Raw genomic sequence first — 24,518 nt, forward strand, 5'->3', positions numbered from 1 at the left:
TTAACAAAGGTGCATAGTAGGCACTCAATCAACATTAGCTGTTATTTCTTTGGACCAGGCACTGTGTTGTGTTTTCTGTACATGATATTATTGAATTGTTACAATGACCTGGATGTCATCTATGGAAGCTAACTGTTACAGAGCCCTTCCCTCTTGTGCTACAGTTGCTTCTGACTTTTACTGCCCTCCTTTTATAGTTGAGGAAAATGAGGGTCAGAGAGATAGATGGTTTTGCTCAAGGTGCCCTAGCCATATAGGGATGGTCTAATTCCAAAGCCAGCAAACTCATTTTACTACTCCAGAGGGAGAAGGGAAAGAAAATAGAGAGGGGAGAGCCGGTGCTGGGTGAGGGTGGGAGACAAGAGGGGACTACATTGGGTTTTATCTCTAGCAAGGGCCTGAGATACCTTTGGGGCCAATGCAGGGCCAGGCCAGCAGAAGGCGGGGTGGGTGGAGTTGAGCCAAGGGAGAAGGGATAAAACCAGGTCCTGACCCACAGCACCCAACCCGTCGTTCGTTCGTCCTCAGTGCAGGGCAACAGGTAAGTGTTGCTTTCAGCCTGGTGCCCTCTCTCTTGGTCTGCTTGCCCACCTCAAGGCTGTATATGCTGACTCTCTGGCCTGACTAGATCTGACTTTGTCTGTTCCTTAGAATCTGTCACTCTGTCATTTTCTTTTTGCCTCCTATGTCTCTTCCTGTCTTTCCCAGTTTTCAGCTTTCCTTTGTCTTTTTTCCTCGTTTCCTCTCCTCTGTTAGTTTTCAAGATCACTCACTTTACTTCATCATTCTCTGACACTCTAGCTTTCTCTTATTTTTCCTTTTTCTGAGGTCTATATGTATCTTTTCCTCTAAATCTCTCTCTCCCTTTCCATCTCTTTCTTCTACTCTGTATCTCTCAGTCTCGCAGTTTTTCTATCTCTTCCATTCCTTCTCTGTATCCCAAGAAGAGGTCTTGGTATTTTTTTTTTGGCAATTCTCCATTCCTCCCTCACTTTGACTCCTTCTCTCTCCTTGGCTGACAGCAGAGCTCAATGGGTCAGACCCCAGAGGGCCAGAGGTAGGGAGAGAAAACAAAGTGAATGTGGAGTGGTGGGAATGATGAATTGGGAAGGGAGAGATTTGAGGGAATTGAGAGTTGAATAATTAGCAGAAATAAGGGGAGATGGTGGGAGAAGAATGGGGCCCTATGCTGAAAGTCAATTGATTTGTTTTCTCACCCTAATTCACTGTGAGGCAAATCATTCATCCTTTGAAAAAAAGGGCTTGGCCTATGATTTCCACAACCTCTTCTAAGTTTTATTTCATGGTCTTCTAAATTTTTGTTTCTAAGAATTTCTGATTCTGATTCCAGGAATCTAAAATTCTTTATGATTCTTCCATGATGGGGAGAGGGTGCTAGGAAGGGAAGTAAATCCTGATGCTTCCAACTCCTGAAGAGAAGTGACCACATCCCCTCCAGACTTAACTGATTCTTTCAAAGCAGGCCACAAAGGGGAGAGAGAGATCGAGGAACGCTGCAATGAGTGGTTTCTGGCTCTCTCCTGGGGTAGAGTTGTGGTTGGCCCCTCTGATCTCTGGGACTGCAGATTGGCTGCTGACACGAGAGAGGATTTTAAGGTGTAGGGAAAATCTTCTAGTAATGCTCTATCACTTGGTCCAAAATTTCACAGTTACCTCCTTGGGTAAAAGCATTGTTTTAAGAAGACCCCGGCAAAGATTGGTGCATAAGTTGTTAAATAATGGAATGAATGAATGTATGAATGAATGAATGTTCACCAGTGCCTGAAATTCCGCTTCAGTTAGAAATCTGTTCCTGTGGTAAAGGCATTGGTTACAACTCAAAATCAAGTGTCCCAGAAAGGGACCTGTTAGTGTAGGAGAGTGGATTTATGCCTGGAGTCAGGCTCTCAGTCAGGATAATGTGTAGTAATATTAGAATCATAGATCCATAGTGGTTAAGTTAGTAGGCTCTGGAACCAGATTGACTAGGTTCAAATCCTGGTTCTCCTACTTAGTAGCTCTGTGACCTGAACAGGTTACTTAATCTTTTGGGCCCTCAGTTTCCTCATCTTTGAAATAAAGTTGATATTAGTATATAACTCACAGGGTTGTCATGAAGATTAAATAAGTCAATGTATGTGAAGCATTTACAAAGGGGTATGGCACAGTGAGAACTCTGTGAGTGTTTGACTGGTAGAACCAGATGGAATCTATGGAGCTATCTAGTCCAATGTTTTTGGAGAAACTGAGGCCCAGAGAGGGAAAATACAGAGCCCAAGTTCATATAGTAAGTTGTAACAGAATCAGGACAAGAATCAGGATTGAGACAAGAATCAAGTTTCCAGACCTGGTCTGGTGTATTCATGATGTTACTTCCCTTGACTATACCTTCACTTTCCCTACATAGAAAATGTAGAATATAAAAAAGAACAGATAACACTTTTTCAGCATTTACTCTAGGATAGGCACTCTTCTATATACTTTATATAGATTATCTTACTGGATCTTCACAACATCCCTGTGAAGTAGATTGTCCTTGTTATTATCTACATTTTAAAGATATAAGACATAGAGCAGAGACATGACTTTTCTAATGTCCCAGAGCTAGTGAGTGGTAGAGCCAGGATTCAAATGCAAGTAGTCTGGCTCCAGAGGCTGTGCTCTTAATACCCTAAATTGCCTAAAATACTCCTTTGATTTGATTTTACTCTCTCCAGTCTCATGATAGGTAGTAAGATAGAATGGAAACAGAGCCCAAGATGGGCAGGCAGAGTGAGGCAGGGCAAATTCCAGGAAAGGAGTGCCAGAACAGAGAAACTGGAACTGAAGCTTGAAAGAACTTGATAATTCAACAAATTCCAAGAAGTAGCCTATATTTTCCCAGGTCCCTGAGAATATCATGGCCGAAAGCCCCTTAGAGATGATGTGTGTACTGAACTTCTGTTTTTATACCTGGGGGTGGGATTCACCATCATCCAAAGGCAGGACTGGACTTTGCTTCCAATCTTGGGGGTTTTTCTTCACATTACATACCCCAATGTTGTCATTATTGTTGTTAATGTTGGGGAAAGGAATTTGCAGGAGCCTGGAACCTGGCCATCTGCTTTGCCTCCTCTCCCTGGGCCATCCGCCCCCCTCACCACCAATAGCTAGGGTCAGCCCCAGCCAGATGCACAGACATGATTCTAGAAAGGAACTCCTCTTCTCTTCCACACCCTGGTCTCAGCTTCGGGAGTGGTCAGACCCTAAACGTGATAAACTCTGGGAGCCTTATCTGTGGTCTGCAGGCTCAGTTCCAAGCAGTTTAGCCTTTGCAGGAAGGCAGGAGAAGGGAAACTCATATCTCCAGATATAAGGTAGGCATCAAATCCAATTCATTACCTACCATATGAGGTAGACATAAATACATTTGACAGCTGATGAAAGCTGAGACCCAAAGAGGGGAAGTGACTTTCCAAGAACGTCCAACAAGGAGTTGGGGAGCTGGAATTGAAATAAGAAAAGCTAAGATTTTCTTTTAGGCACTTTCCTAAAGTCTTAACATGAGTTTCATTAGTCCTTTCAACACCCCTTGGCCTTTCCCAATTTCAGGACCCACACACCCTACCGCACATACCAACATATGCTCTTATGACAGCCTGTGAGAGTTGGAGGAGGATGCTCTGGGATGGAACAAGGGGAAGAGGCTGCTTTGTGAGTTAGGAGGAGGGTGTTTGCTCTATGAGATCTAGAAGGGAGGAGTATTGCTCTGTAAGAGGTGAAGGAGGTTGTCATATGATGACATGGCCACGAGTTCCTCCTGTTCACTTTTCCCTCACAACATAAAGCCTTAAATACTAGAGGTGCTGTTAGGTTCTACTAAGTAGCTCTCCTGGTGGTGGGAGGGCCTTAGTCTTACCACATTCCTCCATCTCTCTCCCATTATCCTGTCCCATATCTTGTCTCACCCTCTGATGCTGGATCTCTAGTTTGTCCTTTTTCTTTTAATCTATTTCTCCCTCTTGCTATCTCTAGCTCTCTTTGTCTTTATATGTCTCAGCCCTCCCTCATCACAACCCCCAACCCACCTTAGCCATCTCTCTGTTTCTATCCTTTGATCTTAGCTCTAACTCAGTCTCACTCTAATCTCCCTCAGTAGGGAGGGCCAAGATCCGCTTTCCCTAGCTCTTCTTTGTTGTTCTCCCCCACCCACACAATCTCTGACAGAATTTCTCCTTTACCTTTGTTCCTGACTGACTCTCTGCCTCTGCTGGATTCTCTCCTCTCCTGCTTTCAGTTTTCTGAGTCTTTGTATATTCAGCCATGCTCCTTGATTTCGCCTCATATCCCTTTTTTGTCCCTCTGTCTATCTGTCTCTAACTCTACCTCTGCTCTGTTTCTCTCTCCCTCTCTCTCTTCTCTCATCTTCTCTCTTTCATTCTTTCTTTTATCTCAGTCTCTTTCCCTACCTTCTATATTTCCCATAATCCTCTTGTCCTCTGCTTTTCTGGATCAGTCCTCTTCTCCCTGTTCTTATCTCTACCTGTCCCCTTTCCTCTTGCTTTGATCTCTCTCCCGCTATTTCTGTTGTAACTCCACTACTACCATTGCACCTTTGTTCTCTTACTTTCCTCCTTTTATCTTTCCTAATTTTTCTTTCTTTATGACCCTTCCTCTCTTCTCTTTCCTCCATTTGAGTCCCTGCTCATTCATTAATTTACTCCCCAATTCAACAAATATTTATTGAATGCCTACTATGTGTATTTTTTTCTTATATTCTCCCCACCCCGATTCTCTCTTCTGTCTTAGTCTCTGCATCTTTCATTCACCTATAGACTTGTTTCCCAGATTCCTTGGGTCTTGCTTTCACCTACATCTCTATCTGATTTTCAAAACTCCAAGAGAAAATTCAAAGACAGTAAAATATCTGTCTCGTGGCACATGGTGCCCTTTTGTCCTATTTCCTGAATCTACTTAAGCTGGTACCTATGGCCTCAAGCTCCTTGTCTCTCTGACTGGGTCTGCTCAGGAAACACTCTGAGTGAAGCCTCATGACCCCTTGTCAATGGCATCTGTCTGCATTAGCAGGTTGAATCTTCATTTGGCTGAGGCCAATATTCTTAGAAAGAGTCTTAGCCCTAAGTGTTGATCAAAGGGTTGGTGGGTTGTCAACTCTCATCCTGCCACACACAATCAGACTTCAATGATCCTTACCATCACAGAGCAGGTCAGTGGCAGAGTCTGAATCAGAATTCAGGCTTTCTGACCTCCAGTGGGAACTCTTTTCTTCACCTCTTTTGTCTAATGATCAGTTTCCTGTTTCTTCCTCTCTGATGCCCTATTAGTACATTTTAATATTTGGAAAGTTCTTACCCTGAAATGACAATAAAGGCATCTCTGGGGAGGGAGGCAAGCATTGGGTGAGAAGCTAAAGGCAAAGGATCAAACACAAGAATGACCCTTGGCTTTCAGCCAGGTCTTCATGGTGGAATCTCATCTCTTCCACATCTTATGCAGAACTTCGGGCTCAAGAGGGTGGCAGCAGCCATGTTGCTACAGCGTTGCCCAGTGCTTATCCGGAGCCCCACAGCCATCCTGGGCAAGATGATTAAGACTCACCAGTTCCTGTTTGGTATTGGACGCTGTCCCATCCTGGCCACCCAAGGAACAACCTGTTCTCAAATCCACCTTAAGGCAACCAAGGCTGGAGGGGGTAAGAAGTCACTGCTGGCAAATGGGGGAGAATGTCTGGATCCTAGAGATAAGATTCCAAGTCATATTGGTCATCATTACCTAATAATTGGAAGGGTTCATGTGAAAAGTATCAAGGAAGAATGAGCTTGCCTAAGAGTTCACTGGCCTCTGACTTCTGGCAGTATCTCTAAAAGGAGTTTCACTCTCATTCCCCTCACATTCTATATACTCCAGTCATGCTGAAACTAAAGTTGTCTGGATTAACTCTGTTTTCTTAAGTTTCTGTGTCTTTGCACCTGTCAAATGACTCTCTCCCATTATCTTTACTAGAGTATCTCATACTTCTCATGCAACATTTAACTTGGGCATCATCTCCTCTATGAAGCCTACCTAGACTTCCAGCCTGTCCAAATCCAATTCTGGGTCATGTCCCTTTCCTCTTCTAGCCCATGTCCTCCCTCCAATCCCAGCACTGCTCATAATGTGTCTTCAGTATGTGCCATCCCCAACAACTCAGGAACTCCCCTAGGGACCAGATACATCCATCTCTGTGTCTCTACCATACCCTGAGATAGAGCTTTGAGATATAGTACTTCTCAGTGACCACTGTTAAACTTACAGCTAGAAGCTCACTGCCACTTACTCTCTTAACTTTACGTAGACTCTCCATCTTGGGCCAAGAGCCACTGTCCCTTCATGCTGTTGGAACTCCAGGATGGGAAGAGTAAAATTGTGCAGAAGGCAGCCCCAGAAGTCCAGGAGGATGTGAAGACTTTCAAGACAGGTTGGAGTTAAGTTCCACCTCATGTAACCTCTACACCTAATGCTTGATTTCACTTTATTACAGTCCTGAGCTAGGCAGCTCAGGGCAGCTAGTATACATTTCATGATGGAAGTCCAGTCTTTTCCAGGGGAACCATGTTACTAAATAGTATAGACTGTGCACTGAAATGCACCCTCCCCAACACACATACATGCTTCTGTAACTTTTAGCTATTAGTCTAAAATGAGCCCTCTAGAGTTCTGCCTCCTCTCTCCCAAGTGGCTAAATGGATTCCAACAGGCTGGGCTCCCACATTTAAGCAATACCACTCTATGACAATCTGGATTTGCATAAAAGAGTGAGTTTTGGAAGCAGCTACATTCTTTAGAAGGGTATGGAGCCCAGGTGAACTCAATTGGTGCAGACCACTGAAGGCCACACTTGAGAGTTGGCCACACTTGAGAGTTGGCCATACAGTCAACATCTTTCATAGACCCTTTTGGGATATAATTAAGAGTAAAAATTTCAAAATTGAATTTTAATGACTTTCAGAAAAGAAGAGTAAGGTACACTGTCCTGCATCTACCTTCCAAGTGAAAGACTCAGCATTGCTGCTCCAGTTGTCTCACCCAAGGGAAAGTCCTAGTGAAGAGAAGTGTAATTCAGCCTATGGATGGCTTCCTGACATATAAGTCTCCACTTGGGCAGATGAGAAAGGGCTAACTTTTCAGAATATTTCTTCTCTCTGTACAAGGCTTCCCTCCTTCCTAAACTTGAATATTTATATGTTGTATTGTGTTTAAAGAAGATAGCACATGCTTTCTTTTTCCCCCCTTTTTTTCATGGCCAACGAATCCCATACTCCTTCTCAGACCTGCCCATCTCCCTGGCCTCAACCAGCCTGAGGAAGCCATTCTTCAGTCCCCAGGAGCCAGAGAAAAATTCAGAGAAGGTCACACACCTGATTCAGAACAACATGGCTGGTGAGTTTGCTGAGGAGGAAGTAAAAGGGGTAGGAATATGGAAGGAATGCTGAAAGGGCTTCTGACACAGTAGAGGCAATGGCAAGAAAGCACTTTAGAGCCAAAGGGAATCTGAGTTTAAATTTTAATGCTGGCACTTGCTGTATCTGCATGCTTTAGAAAGTAAGTCACTCCCCTCCAGTGAGATTTTAATAACTCAACAAGTTATTATGAGAAGGAAATAAAATTACACTTATGGAAGTGCTTCTAACTTGTTATGAAGCTTCATTAAATATTAGGTGTATTCCTATTATTTCTTCTCCATGTTTCCCTCAAAAACTCTCATCCTTTGCAGAGAGCCTTTTTCCCCTCTCTTATATGTGTTTATATTCATTTTTCATAATAGAATGTTTTATTTTCCCAATATAAAAAGAATATAAAGAGGGAAATTTAAAGCACTCAGAGTTCCACCATCCACCATTAGCTTTTTGTCATACTTTTTCCAGATATTTTCCTATGACTAAACACACACACACACACACACACACACACACACACACACACACAACTACACTTCCCTCCACACACATGTTGTTATTAGAAATGTGATCTTATTCCACCTGGAGTTTGTTATTACGCTTTGTTCACTTAACAATATGTTAGGGGCATTATTCAATGTCCCTAAACATAGAGCTGCATAATAATTATTAATGGTTGAATGTGTTCTGTAGCATGAATGCAACATCATTTAGTTAACCAAGCACCTATATTTCAGGTAATTGTTTCCAACTTTTTGTGTGTATTCTTCCACTCTACATTGTATGTTGGTTTTACATACATATAAATGTATCCAAAGATAATATATAGTATTATCTTAGACTTAGTGTGGCTGTACTATAGAGTATTTAGTTATTCCTCTATTGGGTTGCTTCCAATTTTTCCTATTACAAACAGAGGTGCAACAAACATCCTTGAATGTACCTCATGTATATAGGTAAGTGTTCCTCTAGAATAGACACTAAGAGGTGACGATTCTCAGGACGTAAGGGTGTGTACATTTTCAATATTAATAAATATTGCCAATTAGTCCTCCAAAGTGGTGTACCAGTTATCAAAGAGAATCCATATTCTCACACGCTCTCCAGCACTTAGTATTATCACATTTTAAAATCTTTATCAATTTGATGAGTGAAAATTTGTTTTTGCCTTTTGATTTTCCCCGATTAAGCATCTTTTTCTACATTTATTGAATTGTCTGTTTATATTATTTGCCCACTTTTCTATTGGGTTAAAATTTTCCATAATAATTGTTCAGAGTTTCTAAAAAATAAATTCTGGATATCAATTTTTCTGTTAAACATGCTGCAAATATTCCCCTAGGTATGTCAGCATGTGCATTTTAAAAACACTTGGTACATATTTCCAAACATCCCCACAGCAAAGATGTTTCCAATTTACCCCCCTACCATATAAGTTGCCATCTGCAACAATCATGATTTCTGTCTCATGGATAGAGTTCTGGAGTTCAACAAGCCCACTGGCATACATTATTTCAATTTATCCTAAAAGTAGGGTTGCTCCATTTTGTAGTGGTAATGGTTAAAGAAGTAGACTCTAGGTCACTTATTTGTAGGCCACTTATGTGCTGTATGACCTTGGTCAAGTTACCTAACCTCCATAAGCCTCTGTTTCCGCACTTGTAAAATGGAGATACTAATAGAACTTACCACATAGGGTTGTTATGAGGAATAAATGAAATAATATCTGTAAGTTCCTAAGAGAGGGTATTACATGTAATAGGCACTTATTAAATGCTGGTTATAATAATATTATTTAAAATTATTATTATTATTACTACTACTACTATATTACAATAATCATAATACTACTACTATGTGCCAGACACTAGTTTGGGTGTATTACATTCTGTTTGTCATCAGATGGTCACAATTCTGCAGGGAAGATATTATTAATCCCATTCTACAGATGAGGAAATTAAAACTAAGAGGATTCATGACTTGCTCAAGATTACACAACTAGGAAGTGGCAGAGCTATGACTAGAAACTAGACCCATCAACATTCTTCCACTGAAACTAGAAGTAGTGATTCTAGTAAGGAGGGTGCCATACTAACCTTGGGAAAAGAGATGAGGCCATGCCAAGGGTAGGAAGCCTGAGTGAATGTATAAATAAATTACTAAGTGAATGAGTCAGTGAGTAAGCAAAGGGATGCTTGAATGAAATAGTAGAGAGTTAATGTGACCCAGTAAGTTAATGACTGATCAAATAAATGAATAAATGGAAAGAGAATTGGAGAACACCAAATCAACAGCATGAATAAAATATGGACTAGCCAGGAAGTAATTTAAAATGAATTCTTCTCATCCCCATTTCTACTCCTGCAGGAAACCATGTCTTTGGTTATGACCAGTTTTTTAGGAACAAGATCATGGAGAAGAAACAGGACCATACCTATCGTGTTTTCAAAACTGTGAACCGCTGGGCTGATGCATACCCCTTTGCCGAACACTTCTTTGAGGCATCTGTGGCTTCAAAGGATGTGTCTGTCTGGTGCAGTAATGACTACCTGGGCATGAGCCGGCACCCTCGGGTCTTGCAAGCCACACAGTGAGTAGTAGGGTCTGAGCCATGAGCTGTGGGGAGACATCCAGAGAAGAGCCAAAGCCACTCATGGAAGGAAAAGGCAGAGCTGACAGTGGAAACCTTGTTTCCACCCAACACCCCTTTTGTCCAAGGTCTTCCAGCAAATCTAATCCTCAGACATGAACTAAGTCAAAAGCTATGTTTTCCAAACTCTTTGGTGTCCAGTGCTACAAAGAAAAGGATGAGAAACCAAGCAAGGCCCACTCTCTATGAGTTCTTACTCTGGCTGCAGAATGAGTATTGCCAGAGATGATGTGCTAACTCCTCTAGAAGGTCTTCCAAGCTAATCAAGCTCAACATGGCTTCTCCCTCCATCCCTGAGTGCTTTCAGCCTGAGAAGGAAGGTCCATTTCTCCCCATTGTTCCCAGCCTGCCCTCTACCTGGTCATATAGGACACAGCTCATAGAGTCACTAAATCAATACTGATCCCCTTCAAGGAAGAGAAACCTACCCAGTTCCTCAGAATCTGACAAGAATTTCTTCTCCTTGTCCCCTTTCTGTTTTCTTCTGGCCAGAGAGACCCTGCAGCGTCATGGAGCTGGAGCTGGTGGCACCCGCAACATCTCGGGTACCAGCAGGTTTCATGTTGAGCTGGAGCAAGAGCTGGCTGAGCTGCACCAGAAGGACTCAGCCCTGCTATTCTCTTCCTGCTTTGTGGCCAATGACTCTACTCTCTTCACCTTGGCCAAGATCTTGCCAGGTAAGCCTGGTGCCTGAGCTTTGTTCAGGGGTGGTATCCTGCACTACAGCATCCAGGTTTACTGCCTCCATCACTCCTTCCCTGTCTTCTGAGTTCACTTGCTCCCATTGCCCTTCCTTATTACCCACCTTGCATCTCCTCAACACTGGATGACTATATCCCAACCTCACAGAAGGGTAACATCATAAATTTATCATTTCCCAACTCAACTGCACTCTTAACACTTATAAACAGTCCTTTTATGTCCCTACATCAACTTTTTCAAACTTTCTTCCCCCTTCTAAAACCTGTAGCTACCTCCTCCTTCACTCTTAGCAAATAACCTCACATCTTACAACACAAAGAAAACAGAAGCCACCAGACAGGAGCTCCTTTAACTTATAGCCACCAAATCCACAAATTCATCTGACTGTTCATGTACCCTTCTTTCATTCTTTCCTTTTACAAATTGAAAGCGCATCTCTCCTTCTGCCTAAAGCCAATCCCTTCACTTATACACTAGATCCCATCTGAATCCCATGTTCCTACTCCCCCATTCTCTAGCCAATAATGTCTTCAACTCATATGCCTGTCATCCTTCCATCATAGCCCAACTCTGGATGAATATAACTCTCCACCTTCTTTTTTTTTTTTTTTTGCGGTACGCGGGCCTCTCACTGCTGTGGCCTCTCCCGTTGCGGAGCACAGGCTCCGGACGCACAAGCTCAGCGGCCATGGCTCACGGGCCCAGCCGCTCCGTGGCATGTGGGATCCTCCCGGACCGGGGCACGAACCCATGTCCCCTGCATCAGCAGGCGGACTCTCAACCACTGCGCCACCAGGGAAGCCCTCTCCACCTTCTTTATGTCAATCCTGGTCTTATATAATTGCTCAGATGGGAGCCACTAAAAATTCATGATACCCAATGTCTACCAGGTCCTCTATGCTGCCTGGCAATCCTGTTTTCATAGTCAGCTCTCCAAGTCTCCAAGGTAACTTTGCCAAACCCCGATCTCTTCAGCCTTCTTACACCTCCACCTGACCTTCAACCACAGCAAATGACTTCACCTCCTACCACACGGAAAATAGAAGACCCCACGCAGTAATGTCCTCAACTTCTTGCCTCAAACTACTTATAAACTCATGAGCATTCCCCTATGTCCTCTCCTCTCTCCTTCTCTCCTGTCACAGTAGAAGAGGTGCCCTTTTTCTTGTTGACTAATTCTTACATTGGTGCTCTGTGTCCTCTACCTCTTCAGGAACCTTGATCTATGAGTTCTCTCTCTCCCTCCTGTATCTTTAGCCTCTCCCTCTCTTTAAAAATGTTGAAGTCTTTTGCATCTCAAAAAAAAAAAAAAAAACACTTGCCCTCATCACTCTCTAGCTACTGCCCTTCTCTCTCCTCCCTATAACAGCCAAACTGCTTGAGAGAAGTCTCCACACTTGTTATCCACTTCCTCAGTTCCTGTCTATTTTTCAGCACACTGTAAACACCTCCACTGCTTCTCAGAAACTTTTTCCGAGATCACACATAACCCCAGCTAAAGCCAACATCTTTGGGAATGTTTTCAGTGAACCCCCTCTTCAGCCATTAGAATTCAACTTCTTTCCATTTCCTCTGCCACCATCCTCACCTAGACCAACATCATTTTCTTGATTTCACCTTTGCCCTCCTACAATATATTCTTCACAACAATCAGATCACATTTTAAAAATGCAAACCTATCTTTGTTACTCCCTTGCCCCAAACCCTTTAATAGATCCCCACTGCCCTTAGGACCAAATCCAAACTCTTTATAATGCCTTCTAAAGCCCTCAATAATCTGGCCTCTACCTATCTCTTCAGGCTCATCTTTTGACACCCCTCCTCTCACTCTTTCATTCAGTAATATATTAATTCATATATTCATTCACTCACTTGAAAATCAGTAATTTGTTTTTTATCCATTCATTCATTCAGGAAAAGTTTGCTTAACATCTAAAGTACACTTAGTCTTAACCTGGGTACCAGAGACAGAAAGATAAAAAGATGTGGCTCCTGCTCCCTAGAAATTCCCAGTCTAGTTATCTTTCACAGCAGGTCCTCCAGGAAGTCATGCCTGATTTCCACAGGTAGAAGTGATCCCTTACTCTAATGAAAGGCCACAGTTCCTTGATGTCAGTGCAGTTTTGGGGGCCCAGGGATCAACTCCATCCACCAATTTCCCATCTCTACCTGTTCTCCCAGCATTGTCCAGTAAAAAGCCCTGCATTCCTCAGGTCCTAGAGAAAGGTCTTCCCCTCTCTGGACCTTAGCTTCCTCACTTGTACAGTAAAGGGATTAGATTCCATGGTCACCAATGGCCCTTCCAGCTCTGACTTGTCATGAGCTTATGATTCAAATTGTGAAAGTCTGATGAGTGTCTACCCGGTAACTATAAGCAGAAGGATGCTACCTGGAAAAGGTGGGATTTCATCTAGATCAGGAAGAATCTAGCATCAGTCCAAATCAGCAAATATTCCCTGGGATAAACTCCTTTCTAAGGCTTAATCTTGGTGTCTAGGAGAAGGAACCTAGGTCCTGTCCTCAGGAAACTCTGGAGCTTCTTGGGAAATTCAAATTTCCTCCACCCCAAGATAGTCAAAGGCCAGACCAGAGTTAGAAATGCCTGGAGGGAAGAGTGTAGGGGTCAGAATTTCAGGGCAGAGGAGTTCTTCCAAGAGAGGAAGAGGTGTTACAAAGGCTTCCAGAGGATGGAGAAGCAGAGCAGAGTCTTTAAAGGGAGGAAAGGGTTGGCTCTCTGTCCCTGCCAGGTCAATCCTGAGGTTGAAGTGTGAATACTGGGACTGAAGCTTAAGCATTATGCATCTGGTTCTTCAGGGTGCGAGATTTACTCAGATGCAGGCAACCATGCTTCAATGATCCAAGGTATCCGCAATAGTGGAGCAGCGAAGTTTGTCTTCAGGCACAATGACCCTGACCACCTGAAGAAACTTCTAAAGAAGTCTAACCCTGAGACACCCAAAATTGTGGCCTTTGAGACTGTTCACTCCATGGATGGTATGTATATGTGTGAGTGTATGTTTACTAAAATTGGTCTCACAAAAACTATGATGATAATGATAACAGCTAACATTTATAGTGCTTATTATGTGCCAAGCAAAATTATTAGTATTTTACATGTATTAATTCACTTAATCTTCACAGTGATTCTATGAGGTAGGTGCTATCATTATTTCTGTTTATTTATATGAGGAAATTGAGACATAAACAAGTGAAGTGACTTGCCCTAGGTCACACAACCAGTAACTGCCAAAGGATGGAGGCAGCTATTACACTGATCTCAAAGGTTAAGAAACTAAAGTGCGGAGACAGTATGCAATTTGTCTTGGTTGGCTCAGTAAATTGGTGCCAAAGTGAGTAGCTGCACCCTAGGATGTACGATTCCAATTCCTTCACATGACACTCCCTCCATTAGAAGTGCAAATCAATCATCCCAGTGTCTGGTTTCTGCAACAGAAAATTTCACAAACCATTACCTGGGAGATTTTTCAGGGTCCAATATCATCCTACCTCTTTTCTTTTCCCAACTGAAACAATGCTCAAATCATTCCATTGTTGTCCCTTTTAAGCAGAAGTCATGTGTTTTAGGCATAACCTTCTGGATTTATTAAAAGGAAGAGGTCCTCACTTCATTTCAACTTGTCACTTTTCCAAGTGAAACAAAGGAGAGTCCACTGTGTTCTCTGATTTAGCCAATGTAAGTGCCATCACATCAAGCAATGGTGATGCACAGGCTGTTGAACCAAACTATCCATGTTCAAGTCCCAGTATGACAACTTACTAGCTTGGGCAAGTTTCTTAATTGCTCTGTGTCTCAGTTGCCTTACCTTTAAAAATGGAGATGATAATAATAGAGTAGCTGCGAGAATTTAAGTAAGTTAATTTATATAATGAACTTATTGTCATGCCCTCTTTCACAGTTCTACAACTAACAATGATTATATTTCTACCACTGAGACTACTCTAATTCATTCATTCTTTTTTTTTTTTTTTTGGCCACACTGCATGGCTTGTGGGACCTTAGCTCCCCGACCAGGGATCAAACCTGGGCCCTCAGCAGTGAGAGCACAGAGTCCTAATCACTGTACCACTAGGGAATTCCCTCTAATTCATTATTTCTGTAGTGAAAGCCATGTTGGAACCATTCTACTTCCTTACACTTGCAAATGAATGGTTCCTGATTCTTTTGGTGGAAACCCTGCCTAAATTGTCAACCATAGGGCTGAATTCCTCCCACTGAAATGATGCTTGAGCCATCACACTGTCCTTTTTGTCTTGGGCTCCAACTCCTGTGGTTTTCTCCCCTCCTGTTGTCCCAGCTCACATACTTTTATCCAGGCCTGGAGTCCCTGTTCCCACCAGAAGAAGTTTCTTCTGTATTCCAACTCCCTGTACCATTAGTTTCCAGCGATGGGGAATGGCAGAAGTGTGGGTTCTTGTATATGTAGAGTGGCCACAAAGTCTATACATGAGAGTCACAGCCATTTGAAGACCTTATAAACGACTATCAGCATAGAAGATGTCTAGAATAACAGGGAAAAATGGTAAATCTGCATGGAAAATGTACAGGAACATACAGATTACTTCTAATTCACTTTCATTCAGTATATTGAGACTGAGTCTGTGCGTGGGGGCCCTCAAGTAACAACATTGACAGAGATGAGACAGAAATATATTCCCACAGAGACACAGAAAAGACACAGAGGCACAAAGAAACTCAGAAAGAGAGAAAGATATAGAGAAAAAAAGTCTGAAGTCAGAAAGGTAGATAAAAAAGGGACACAAACAGTAAGAAAGAGAAGTGAGAGAGGAACGTGAGGGAGGGAGTGAGAGAGACACTGACAAAGAGACAGAGGGAGGAAGTGGAGAGGAGAGAGAAAAACAGAGGCAGAGATAGAAAAATAGAGAAACAAAGATGGAAATAGCCACAAAAAGAGAGATAGTGACAAAAAGCCAGAAAGACAGAAATAGGGAGGACCAGTGAAGAATAATAATATCGACAGGGCTGCCAACAGTACTTGGCTGAGGGGGCGAGCAGGATCTAAAATCAGGACTACATTAACCTGGAGCAAAAGGTTATTTTTTTCAATTTATTTAAACAAAGACATCATATAGGCTAGTGCCAATCCTAGATGGAAATACACAGACTTGTACAGAAAAAAAAAAGAAGCAGAGAGAGGCTGGCAAATAGCATAAACAAGATGACAGATATTATCAGAATGAAGTAAAAATAGAAAGAGGCAAGTCTTAATCACAGGTTGGAGAAAACACACACACACACAGCTTGGGTGGGAGTGGGGTGAAATTAGTCAACACATATAAAAAGGTTTGGCATAGCCCCAACTGACAGTGCACACCCACCTCCTTTCCCAACCTAAAGTAGTTATGGGTCACAAATTCCGTGCTGGAGATGGAGCTGGGGAAGGGTTATGATCTACCTCTATTTGTTGGCTTTGCTCAGGTGCCATCTGTCCCCTTGAGGAGTTGTGTGATGTGGCCCACCAGTATGGGGCTCTGACCTTCGTGGATGAGGTTCATGCTGTAGGACTGTATGGGTCCCGGGGTGCTGGGATTGGGGAGCGTGATGGAATTATGCACAAGATTGACATCATCTCTGGAACTCTTGGTGAGTGAGTCCCTTGAGTTGCCCTTATATACAATCCAGAAAGGAAGCCCCTAGAAGACCCTTTTCTTCCTCCTCCCCACAACTGCAGGAGCTATTCGGGTAGAATTTACAACCCCAGGCTATGGAACTCGTGGATTCTCTCATCCCACTCCCACCCCACTGCAGAGTTGCTGAGAAAGTCTGGGAGGGTTTTCTGAGAAGACCCCTGAGCCAGGCCAAATAGCCAAGTTCAACTCAGTGAGTGGAGAGTTGTGGTTCTAAACTCCTCCCCCACTCCAGCCCCAAACTTCATTTTAGCTCCACTTTTGGGCCTAACCAGTTGATGGTCCCACCCAGCTCCTGCATATCTAGTCATTGCATATGGCAGCCCTTGAAAGTCCTATCTCAAAGCAGCAGAATTATCAGCTCTGTCTGCCTTGTCATGGACAGGGGAGATGAACAGAGGCCTGTGAAGGGAGTCTGGAGCTCCAGCTTTTGGTATACCGCCTTGTGTTACCTGGTGCATGACCCTGTTCCTTGGGGGACTGATAATGGGGTCTGTGCATATCCTCCTCATTCTCCTCCTTGTCTCCAGGCAAGGCCTTTGGCTGTGTGGGCGGCTATATCGCCAGCACCCGTGACTTGGTGGACATGGTGCGCTCCTATGCTGCTGGCTTCATCTTCACCACTTCACTGCCTCCCATGGTGCTCTCTGGGGCTCTGGAATCCGTGCGGCTGCTCAAGGGAGAGGAGGGCCAAGCCCTGAGGCGGGCCCACCAGCGCAATGTCAAGCACATGCGTCAGCTACTAATGGACAGAGGCCTTCCTGTCATCCCATGCCCCAGCCACATCATCCCCATTCGGGTGAGAGCCCCACACTGCCCATTTCCTTCTCTACCTATCTCTTCTGGGAGCCTTCCCACACCCAGCAAACCAACACCTGTTCCTGTCAACTCTGCTTTCTTGTTAATCATCCTCCTTATTGCCAGTTTTGTTGCCCTTTTTGAAAAATTATCAGTCATTCTGGATTAGCCAGTCCTTTTTTTTTTTGTTTGCATTATCTCATGCTTAGTTTGCATTAGCTATTATCTCATGCTTATTAGACTGTCCTGACCCTCAGTTTTTTCAAACTGTGGATCAAGACCATTAATGGGACACAAAGTCAGTTTAGTGGGTTATGATTAGCATTAAAAAATAGAAGAAATAGAATAGGAAATGTTGGAGCACATCACACATAGTAAGGGTATCGTTTTATGAGAAATTTGTTTCAGTTGCGTATATGCACGTTTATGTGTATGTGTGTATAGTACGGTCATGGTGTGAAATGTATTTCTTAACGGAGAACTGAAGTCAGAAAATAGAAAATCAAAATCCATGGGGCTAGCTGCTACTTTGGATTCCCAACTATGTTTGTGTTTACTGCCTTTAAAAATGAACCTCTGGGGCTTCCCTGGTGGCGCAGTCGTTGAGAGTCCGCCTGACGATGCAGGGGATGCAGGCTCGTGCCCCGGTCCGGGAGGATCCCACGTGGCACAGAGCAACTGGGCCCATAAGCCATGCCGTTGAGCCTGCGCGTCCGGAGCCTGTGCTCCGCGGCAGGAGAGGCCACAGCAGTGAGAGGCCCACATACCGAAAAAAAACAAGAACCGCTATTGTATGTACGTGCCACACTTTCTTTATCCATTCATCTGTCGATGTACACTTAGGTTGCTTCCATGTCCTGGCTATTGTAAATACAGTTGCAATGAACATTGCGGTACATGACTCTTTTGATGGACCTAGCGACTGTCATATAGAGTGAAGTCAGAAAGAGAAAAACAAATACCATATGCTAACACATATATACGGAATGTTAAAAAAAAAAAAGGTTCTGAAGAACCTAGGGGCAGGACAGGAATAAAGACGCAGACTTTGAGAATGCACTTGAGGACATAGGGAGGGGGTAGGGTAAGCTGGGATGAAGTGAGAGTAGTATAGACATATATACATTACCAAATATAAAATAGATAGCTAGTGGGAAGCAGCCACATAGCACAGGGAGATCAGCTCGGTGCTTTGTGTTCACCTAGAGGGGTGGGATAGGGAGGGTGGGAGGGAGATGCAAGAGGGAGGAGATATGGGGACATATGTATATGTATGTATACATGTATGTATGTATATGTATAGCGGATTCACTTTGTTATACGGCAGAAACTAACACACCAGTGCAAAGCAATTATACTCCAATAAAGATGTTAAAAAAATGAACTGCTAATTCTTTCTTAAACTCTTAAATGACATCTATTTGTGTGTGTCGGTAAGCTGGGGTATGGTAAGGACAATTTTTTGTGACCTTTATTGATGAGAATGGTCACTGTTCTTGGGCCAACCCAATGTTCCCTTGAAAGACTGCTTTTGTAAATATGTTTCTTTAATTAACCCAGTGGCAGCACGCCAGAGGTGGCTTGGGGAGGTTTATCTTCCTACTCAGAAGCACCCCAAATTAACATACTAGCTAAGTATGCTTGCTCTGCCAACAACTTCAAGACAAGGTCCCTAGTGCCACCTTCACCTCCTTTCATTTTTTTTTAATTGCAGTATAGTTGACTTACAATATTGTGTTAGTTTCAGGTGTACAGCAAAGTGATTCAGTTATATATATATTTTTTTCAGATTATTTTCCATTATAGGTTATTACAAGATAGTAATAGTTCCCTGTGTTATATATTTAATAGTTCCCTGTGACTATAGTTCCCTGTGTTATGTAGTAAATCCTTGTTGCTTATGTATTTTATGTATAGTAGTTTGTATCTGTTAATCCCATACTCCTAATTTATCCCTCCCCTCCTCCCTTTCCCCTTAGGCATCCATAAGTTTGTTTTCTGTGAGTCTGTTTTCTTTATAGATTCATTTGTATTATCTTTTAGTCTCCACATATAAGTGATATCATATAATATTTGTCTTTCTCTGTCTTACTTCATTTAGTATAATATTCTCCAGGTCCATACATGTTGCTACAAATGGCAATATTTCACTCTTTTATGGCTGAGTAATATTCCACTGTGTGTGTGTATGTGCTGCTATGAACATTGAGGTACATGTATCTCAAATTTGCTTGCTGCCTCTGAGCAACTCCTTGATAGAAATTCTAGACCTGCCACTGACTAAGCCTTTTATGAAAAAATATGTCCCCAAATTCAGTGGTGTTCCTTGATCTGGTTCCCTCCACCTACTTAATGGAGCTAGTGATAGTGGTCCCAGGGTAGCAGATACTGACAGACTTTTCTCCTGAGCCCAGGTGGGTGATGCAGCACTGAACAGCAGGATCTGTGATCTCCTGCTCTCCAAGCATGGCATCTATGTGCAAGCCATCAACTACCCAACTGTCCCCCGGGGTGAGGAGCTGCTGCGCTTGGCACCCTCCCCCCACCACAGCCCTCAGATGATGGAAGACTTTGTGGGTAAGTCCTCAACATGGGTGCCTACAGTACTCTCCTTCCCTTCAGCCCCAGTATGTGAAGAAGTTGAGAATGGATGCCATTCAGTTTAAAAATATATTCCTGGAACATCTATTATGTGCCAGACCCTATATTAGGGTCATAAATTAATGAGAAACAGTCCTTATACTCATAGGGCTTCAGTTTGGTTGAGGAGATCATAGCAGACCCAAACAATGACTTCAAGGGCTGATCAAAATTCAACAAAGACAATGTATGGGGGAGTTGTGGGAGCAGAGAGGAGGGGCCTGACCCAACCTGTGGGATTCAAGACAGGCTTCCTAGTGGAGGTGACACCTGAGCTGAGTCTTACAAAGCTGTGTGGTATTGGGCCAAGAGAAGAAAGAGGGTGTAGTAGGGGTATTCCTAGCAGAAGGAAGAGCATGAAGAAAGGCAAGGAGGAGGGTGAGAAGTAGCCTGGGACTTATCAAGAATAAGCAGTTGTTACTGGAATGTAGGGTAGTAAGAATGGAGGGGTGGAGGGCAGTGTTTATCTATGAACCTACAAAGACAACACAAGATTTAGAGGCTTGTAGAGCTGAATAGTTTGGGTTTTATCCTGAAGGATGCCAGTTTAGATGCTCTCTGGTGGTCTAGTGGTTAGGATTCGGCACTCTGAAAGATGCCAGTTTAGTCAATTCACCTAAAGTTTACTGGATTCCTGTTGGGTGCAGGGCCTGGCATAGAGCAGGTTCTCTTTCTAGGTCTGTTGGGTGAAAGACACATAGGCAGTTGATGGTATAGCAAAGGAGACAGACATAAACATGGATCGTACTGGTCCAGTGTGATGAGTTCCAGTACTCTGGGAACTGGAAGGAGAGTGCTCATTTATGGCTAGAGAGGGTATAGGAAGGGTGAAATTAAAGAGGCTTTATTGGTAAGGAAGTCCTGCTGCACCTTGAAGTACATGTGGTATGGTGTAAGGACATTCCAGAATAAGGGAATTCCATGAGCATGGACCTAGAGATAGGAAAACAGAGGGCAGGCATGGGCAACAGTCATTCTGTTTGTCTGGAGCATAGGCAGAATGAGAGTCCCGGGAAGAAAAGACAGGTAGGTGCCATTCATTCATTCATTTAAAAACATCAAATAATGCTAGCCAACATTTATTAAGTATTTACCACGTGCCAAGAACTGTTCTAAACACTTTACATGTATAAACTCATCTAATCCTCATGGGGTACAGATGGTATTATTAGTATTTCCATTTTATACATGTAGAAATTGAGGCATAAAAATATATAATAACTGGTCCAAAGACACAGCTAATAGATTTGAACTGCAGACTCTGTTTCTACATCCATGCTCATACCACTAGATCTGTATACTACCTCTGTGAACTAATGATCTAGACTTCTGGACCTTTTGCTCAGTCCTCTCACTTGCTCCAGGCTTCAATTATAGACCTCTCAGTACTCTCAGTTCTCTGAGTGTCCATTTATGCTGGGCTTTTGCAGGAAAGAAATATGAGGCATCCACCATGACTCCACCAGTCAGTCCTTCAATGTCATAGCCAACCCATCACGAAATCTTGCAAATGTTCTCTACAATCGCTCTCTAATGTCTTCTCTCCACTGCCACTTCTTTAAGCCATGTCAATGTGATTTCTTCCTAATTTTCCTGCTTCTCTCTTGCTTCCTTCTAATCCCTTATCCATATTGACCACTAGAGGGATTTTTCTAAAAATCTGACCATATAGCTCTCTTGCCTAAACCTCTTCATTTTTCCCTATTGTCTAGACTAGAGCAGTGGTCTCCAAGGTGAGGTATGCAAGATGATCCATAGGGTAAGGGGATTTATTAGAATTTTATGTTTACTTTTTATATTAAAAAATAGGAAATTAAGCGTGACTGATATTGATCTCTAATATATAGAGTGACAATAATATACGTATATAGTATATAAAAAATACATACATTGGAGGTACATACTACAACTTTTGTACTAATAGGATGTATAAGCCCCCAAATTGGAGACAACTGGCCTGGAGAACAGTCAAAGCTCCTTGGCATGGCATTCAGTGCCTTCAACATGGTGAACTCTATGCCCTCACTTCTTGCCCACATTCATTTTATTTCTCCAGCTACACTGAATGATTTATAGTTCCCTCATTTTGCTCTAGCCTCTTACCTCTGGGATTTTGCTAATGATGCTCCTTTCTGATTGGAATGCCCTCCCTCACCCCTTACTCTGGCTTACTTCTTTTCATCTTCTAGACTTAATCAGGCATCCTTTCATTCATTCTTTCGACACATATTTATTGAGTACCTACTGTGTGCTAGATACTGTTCTAGGTGCTGGGGATCCAGTAGTAAACAAAACAGACACAAATTCCCTATTCTTCTGGAACTTACATTCTAGTGGAAGGAGATAGTCAAAAAACACTTTAAAAAGTAAGTGCAAATTAAATAGCATGGTAGTTCTAAGCACTATGGAAAAAAATAGAGCAGAAAAAACGTGCTGGTTGGGGGGATACATGGGCTAGCTTGGAGGAGGGTTGTAGCATTAAATGGAGTGTTATGGGTAGAGACAACCAAAGTGACACTTGAGCAAAGATATGAAGGAGGTGAAGGAGTTAGCTGGGCAGAAATCTAAGAGAAGGGCATCCCAGGCAGAGAGAACAGCCTAAGACAAGGAAGACCCTAACACAGCAGTATTCCTTCTGTATTTGAAGAACAGTAAGTAGATGAGTGTGGATGGAGTGGTGTGAGCAAGAGGGAAAGAGACAGAAAACTGAGGAGGGGCAATGTGGGCTAGACTGTGTAGGGTATTATAGGCCACTGGAAGGGTTATGGCTTTAACTCTGAAATGGAGAGCCTTCTGAAGGATTTAAGCAGAGGAGTAACATATCTGATTCAGGTTTTAAAAGAATTTCTCTGACTTCTATGTTGAGAATAGACTGAAAGACTGGGAGCAGGGACATCCATTAGGGGGCTACTGTAATATTCCGGGTTAAGAAATTATGGTGGCTCAGACCTGAAAATAGCACTGTAGGTGATGAGAAGTGGTCAGATTTTGAAGGTAGAGCCAATGGTATTTGCTGATAGACTGGATGTATGGTAGGAAGAAAGAGAAAAATAAAGGATGGCTCAAACATTTTTGTACTGAGCAACTGGAATTGCCATCAACTGAGATGGGTAAGGCTGAAAGTAGGGTAGACTTGGTGGAGAGTAGGGAGATCAGTAGCTCAGTTGTGCTCATGTTAAGTTACAGATGCCTACTAGATATCCAGGTGGAGATATAGAAAGGCAATTGGATACACAAGTCTAGAATTCAGGATACAGCTTTGGGCTAGAGATGAAAATTTCACAATCATCAGCATGTGATGGTATTTAAAGCCATAAAACTAGATGAGATCACACAGGGAGTAGGCATGAAAAAAAGCCAGGGACAGAGACAGAACTGAGGTACTTCTGACAGCAAGGTCAGGTTCTGTCCTCTGGGCTCCCACTCCCTCTAGGAAAAACCCCTGCCCCAGGCTCCCAGGTCACAATACTGACGACACTGTGTGGGTAGTGTCAGTGTCACCTTCCTCACCAGGCTAGGAGTTTCCAACTAGATGGATTCACTTCTTGAGCCACAGCATGTCCTGTACTTAGGGCTTGGTTCAGGCCAGGTCAGTATAGCTTCAAATTATGTCACATGAGTGCTTCTCAAACTTTTATACATCACAGCACCCATACACAAATGCTAACATTCATAGCACACGGTGGAGCAAACTGAGGAGGATACCTCTGGTTCCGAGACATCTCAAAGGGTTGGGGGGATCAATATCTTGGCACATCTGTAATGTGACACAGGGATTAAGACCTACTCTAACCAATTATTTCCCTCCCCTCCCCTCACTACCTTCAGAGAAGCTGCTGGCAGCCTGGACTGAGGTGGGGCTGCCCCTCCAGGATGTATCTATAGCTGCCTGCAACTTCTGTCGTCGTCCTGTGCACTTCGAGCTCATGAGTGAGTGGGAACGTTCCTACTTTGGGAACATGGGGCCCCAGTATGTCACCACCTATGCCTGAGAAACAAGCTGCCTTGGATCCCCACCACACCTGCACCTCTCTTGGGGCTGGGCCGCCTCCTGTCCTCTGCTTTGTTGTGTGCCTCTAGCTGACTTGAGCCTGAAAATAAAGAGCAAAGTGTAGCATTTGTAGCCCTTTGTTTGACAGAGAACAGACAACTACATTATACCTGACCCCCTCAGACAAGTGGCAGAGCCATGAGGAAACCACTGATCACCTGTTGGTCATTTTACTGATAGGGAAACAGATCCAGAAAGAGCAAGAGGCCAAAAACTACACAGTGAGTTAAACAAAGAGCCAGGACATTTGGCAGGTTTATATCAAATGGCTCTTTCCCCATGGTTTCAACAAGAATCCAGGGATTGACTCTTCATGCGTAGGCCCAGAAACTCAGGCCCCAGGTAGCCTCTGAAGCCAGGAGGTGGAATCAGCCCAAACCAATCTGCCTGGAGAAAAAGACTGGTTCCCCAAAACTTTGGAGATATTTTCCAACAGAGAGAATGGATGTCCTCCTCAATCCATTATCCTCTTTGCTTCTCACAGCACCTTATAAAACAAGACTTATCAGTTCTGTTTCCCAAGGTGAGAAAGAGGCTTGGCTATAGCAAGCAACTTGTTCAAGGCAATGCTCCC

The 24,518-nt window shown here is 43.2% G+C and overlaps 2 protein-coding genes across 8 annotated transcripts in view; one reads left to right on the plus strand and one right to left on the minus strand.

The window, feature by feature from the left end:
* APEX2 (apurinic/apyrimidinic endodeoxyribonuclease 2) overlaps positions 1–24,518 on the minus strand; it is a 34,816-nt gene that overhangs the window by 2,306 nt on the left and 7,992 nt on the right. The window contains exon 7 of one of the 2 annotated variants that reach the window (XR_007474747.1): positions 1,467–3,483. Coding sequence is in view for 1 of the 2 variants with exons in the window: in XM_049704606.1 (XP_049560563.1) it covers positions 3,382–3,483 (102 nt within the window). In the remaining variant the exon portion in view is untranslated. Of the gene's footprint in view, positions 1–513; positions 3,484–24,518 lie in introns of those variants that run through there. The other variant, XM_049704606.1, reaches the window with a different exon arrangement.
* On the plus strand, positions 446–24,007 carry ALAS2 (5'-aminolevulinate synthase 2). Of its 6 annotated transcripts, none has more exons than XM_004284752.4 (11): positions 448–541; positions 5,497–5,692; positions 6,335–6,457; positions 7,309–7,419; positions 9,804–10,026; positions 10,579–10,763; positions 13,603–13,782; positions 16,247–16,411; positions 16,986–17,254; positions 19,668–19,830; positions 23,722–24,007. In XM_004284752.4, the coding sequence occupies exons 2-11, from the start codon at positions 5,527–5,529 to the stop codon at positions 23,883–23,885; spliced, it is 1,749 nt and encodes a 582-aa protein (XP_004284800.1). In that variant the 5' UTR covers positions 448–541; positions 5,497–5,526; the 3' UTR covers positions 23,886–24,007. The 6 variants fall into 6 exon arrangements, with proteins under 6 accessions (XP_033270672.1, XP_004284800.1, XP_033270667.2 ...); XM_033414776.2 differs by lacking the exon at positions 448–541 and adding an exon at positions 3,616–3,693 and having other exon boundaries at positions 5,452–5,692; XM_033414777.2 differs by lacking the exon at positions 448–541 and adding an exon at positions 3,643–3,693.

This window comes from Orcinus orca, chromosome X (genome assembly GCF_937001465.1).
Source record: "Orcinus orca chromosome X, mOrcOrc1.1, whole genome shotgun sequence".
Classification (NCBI taxonomy): Eukaryota; Metazoa; Chordata; class Mammalia; order Artiodactyla; family Delphinidae; genus Orcinus; species Orcinus orca.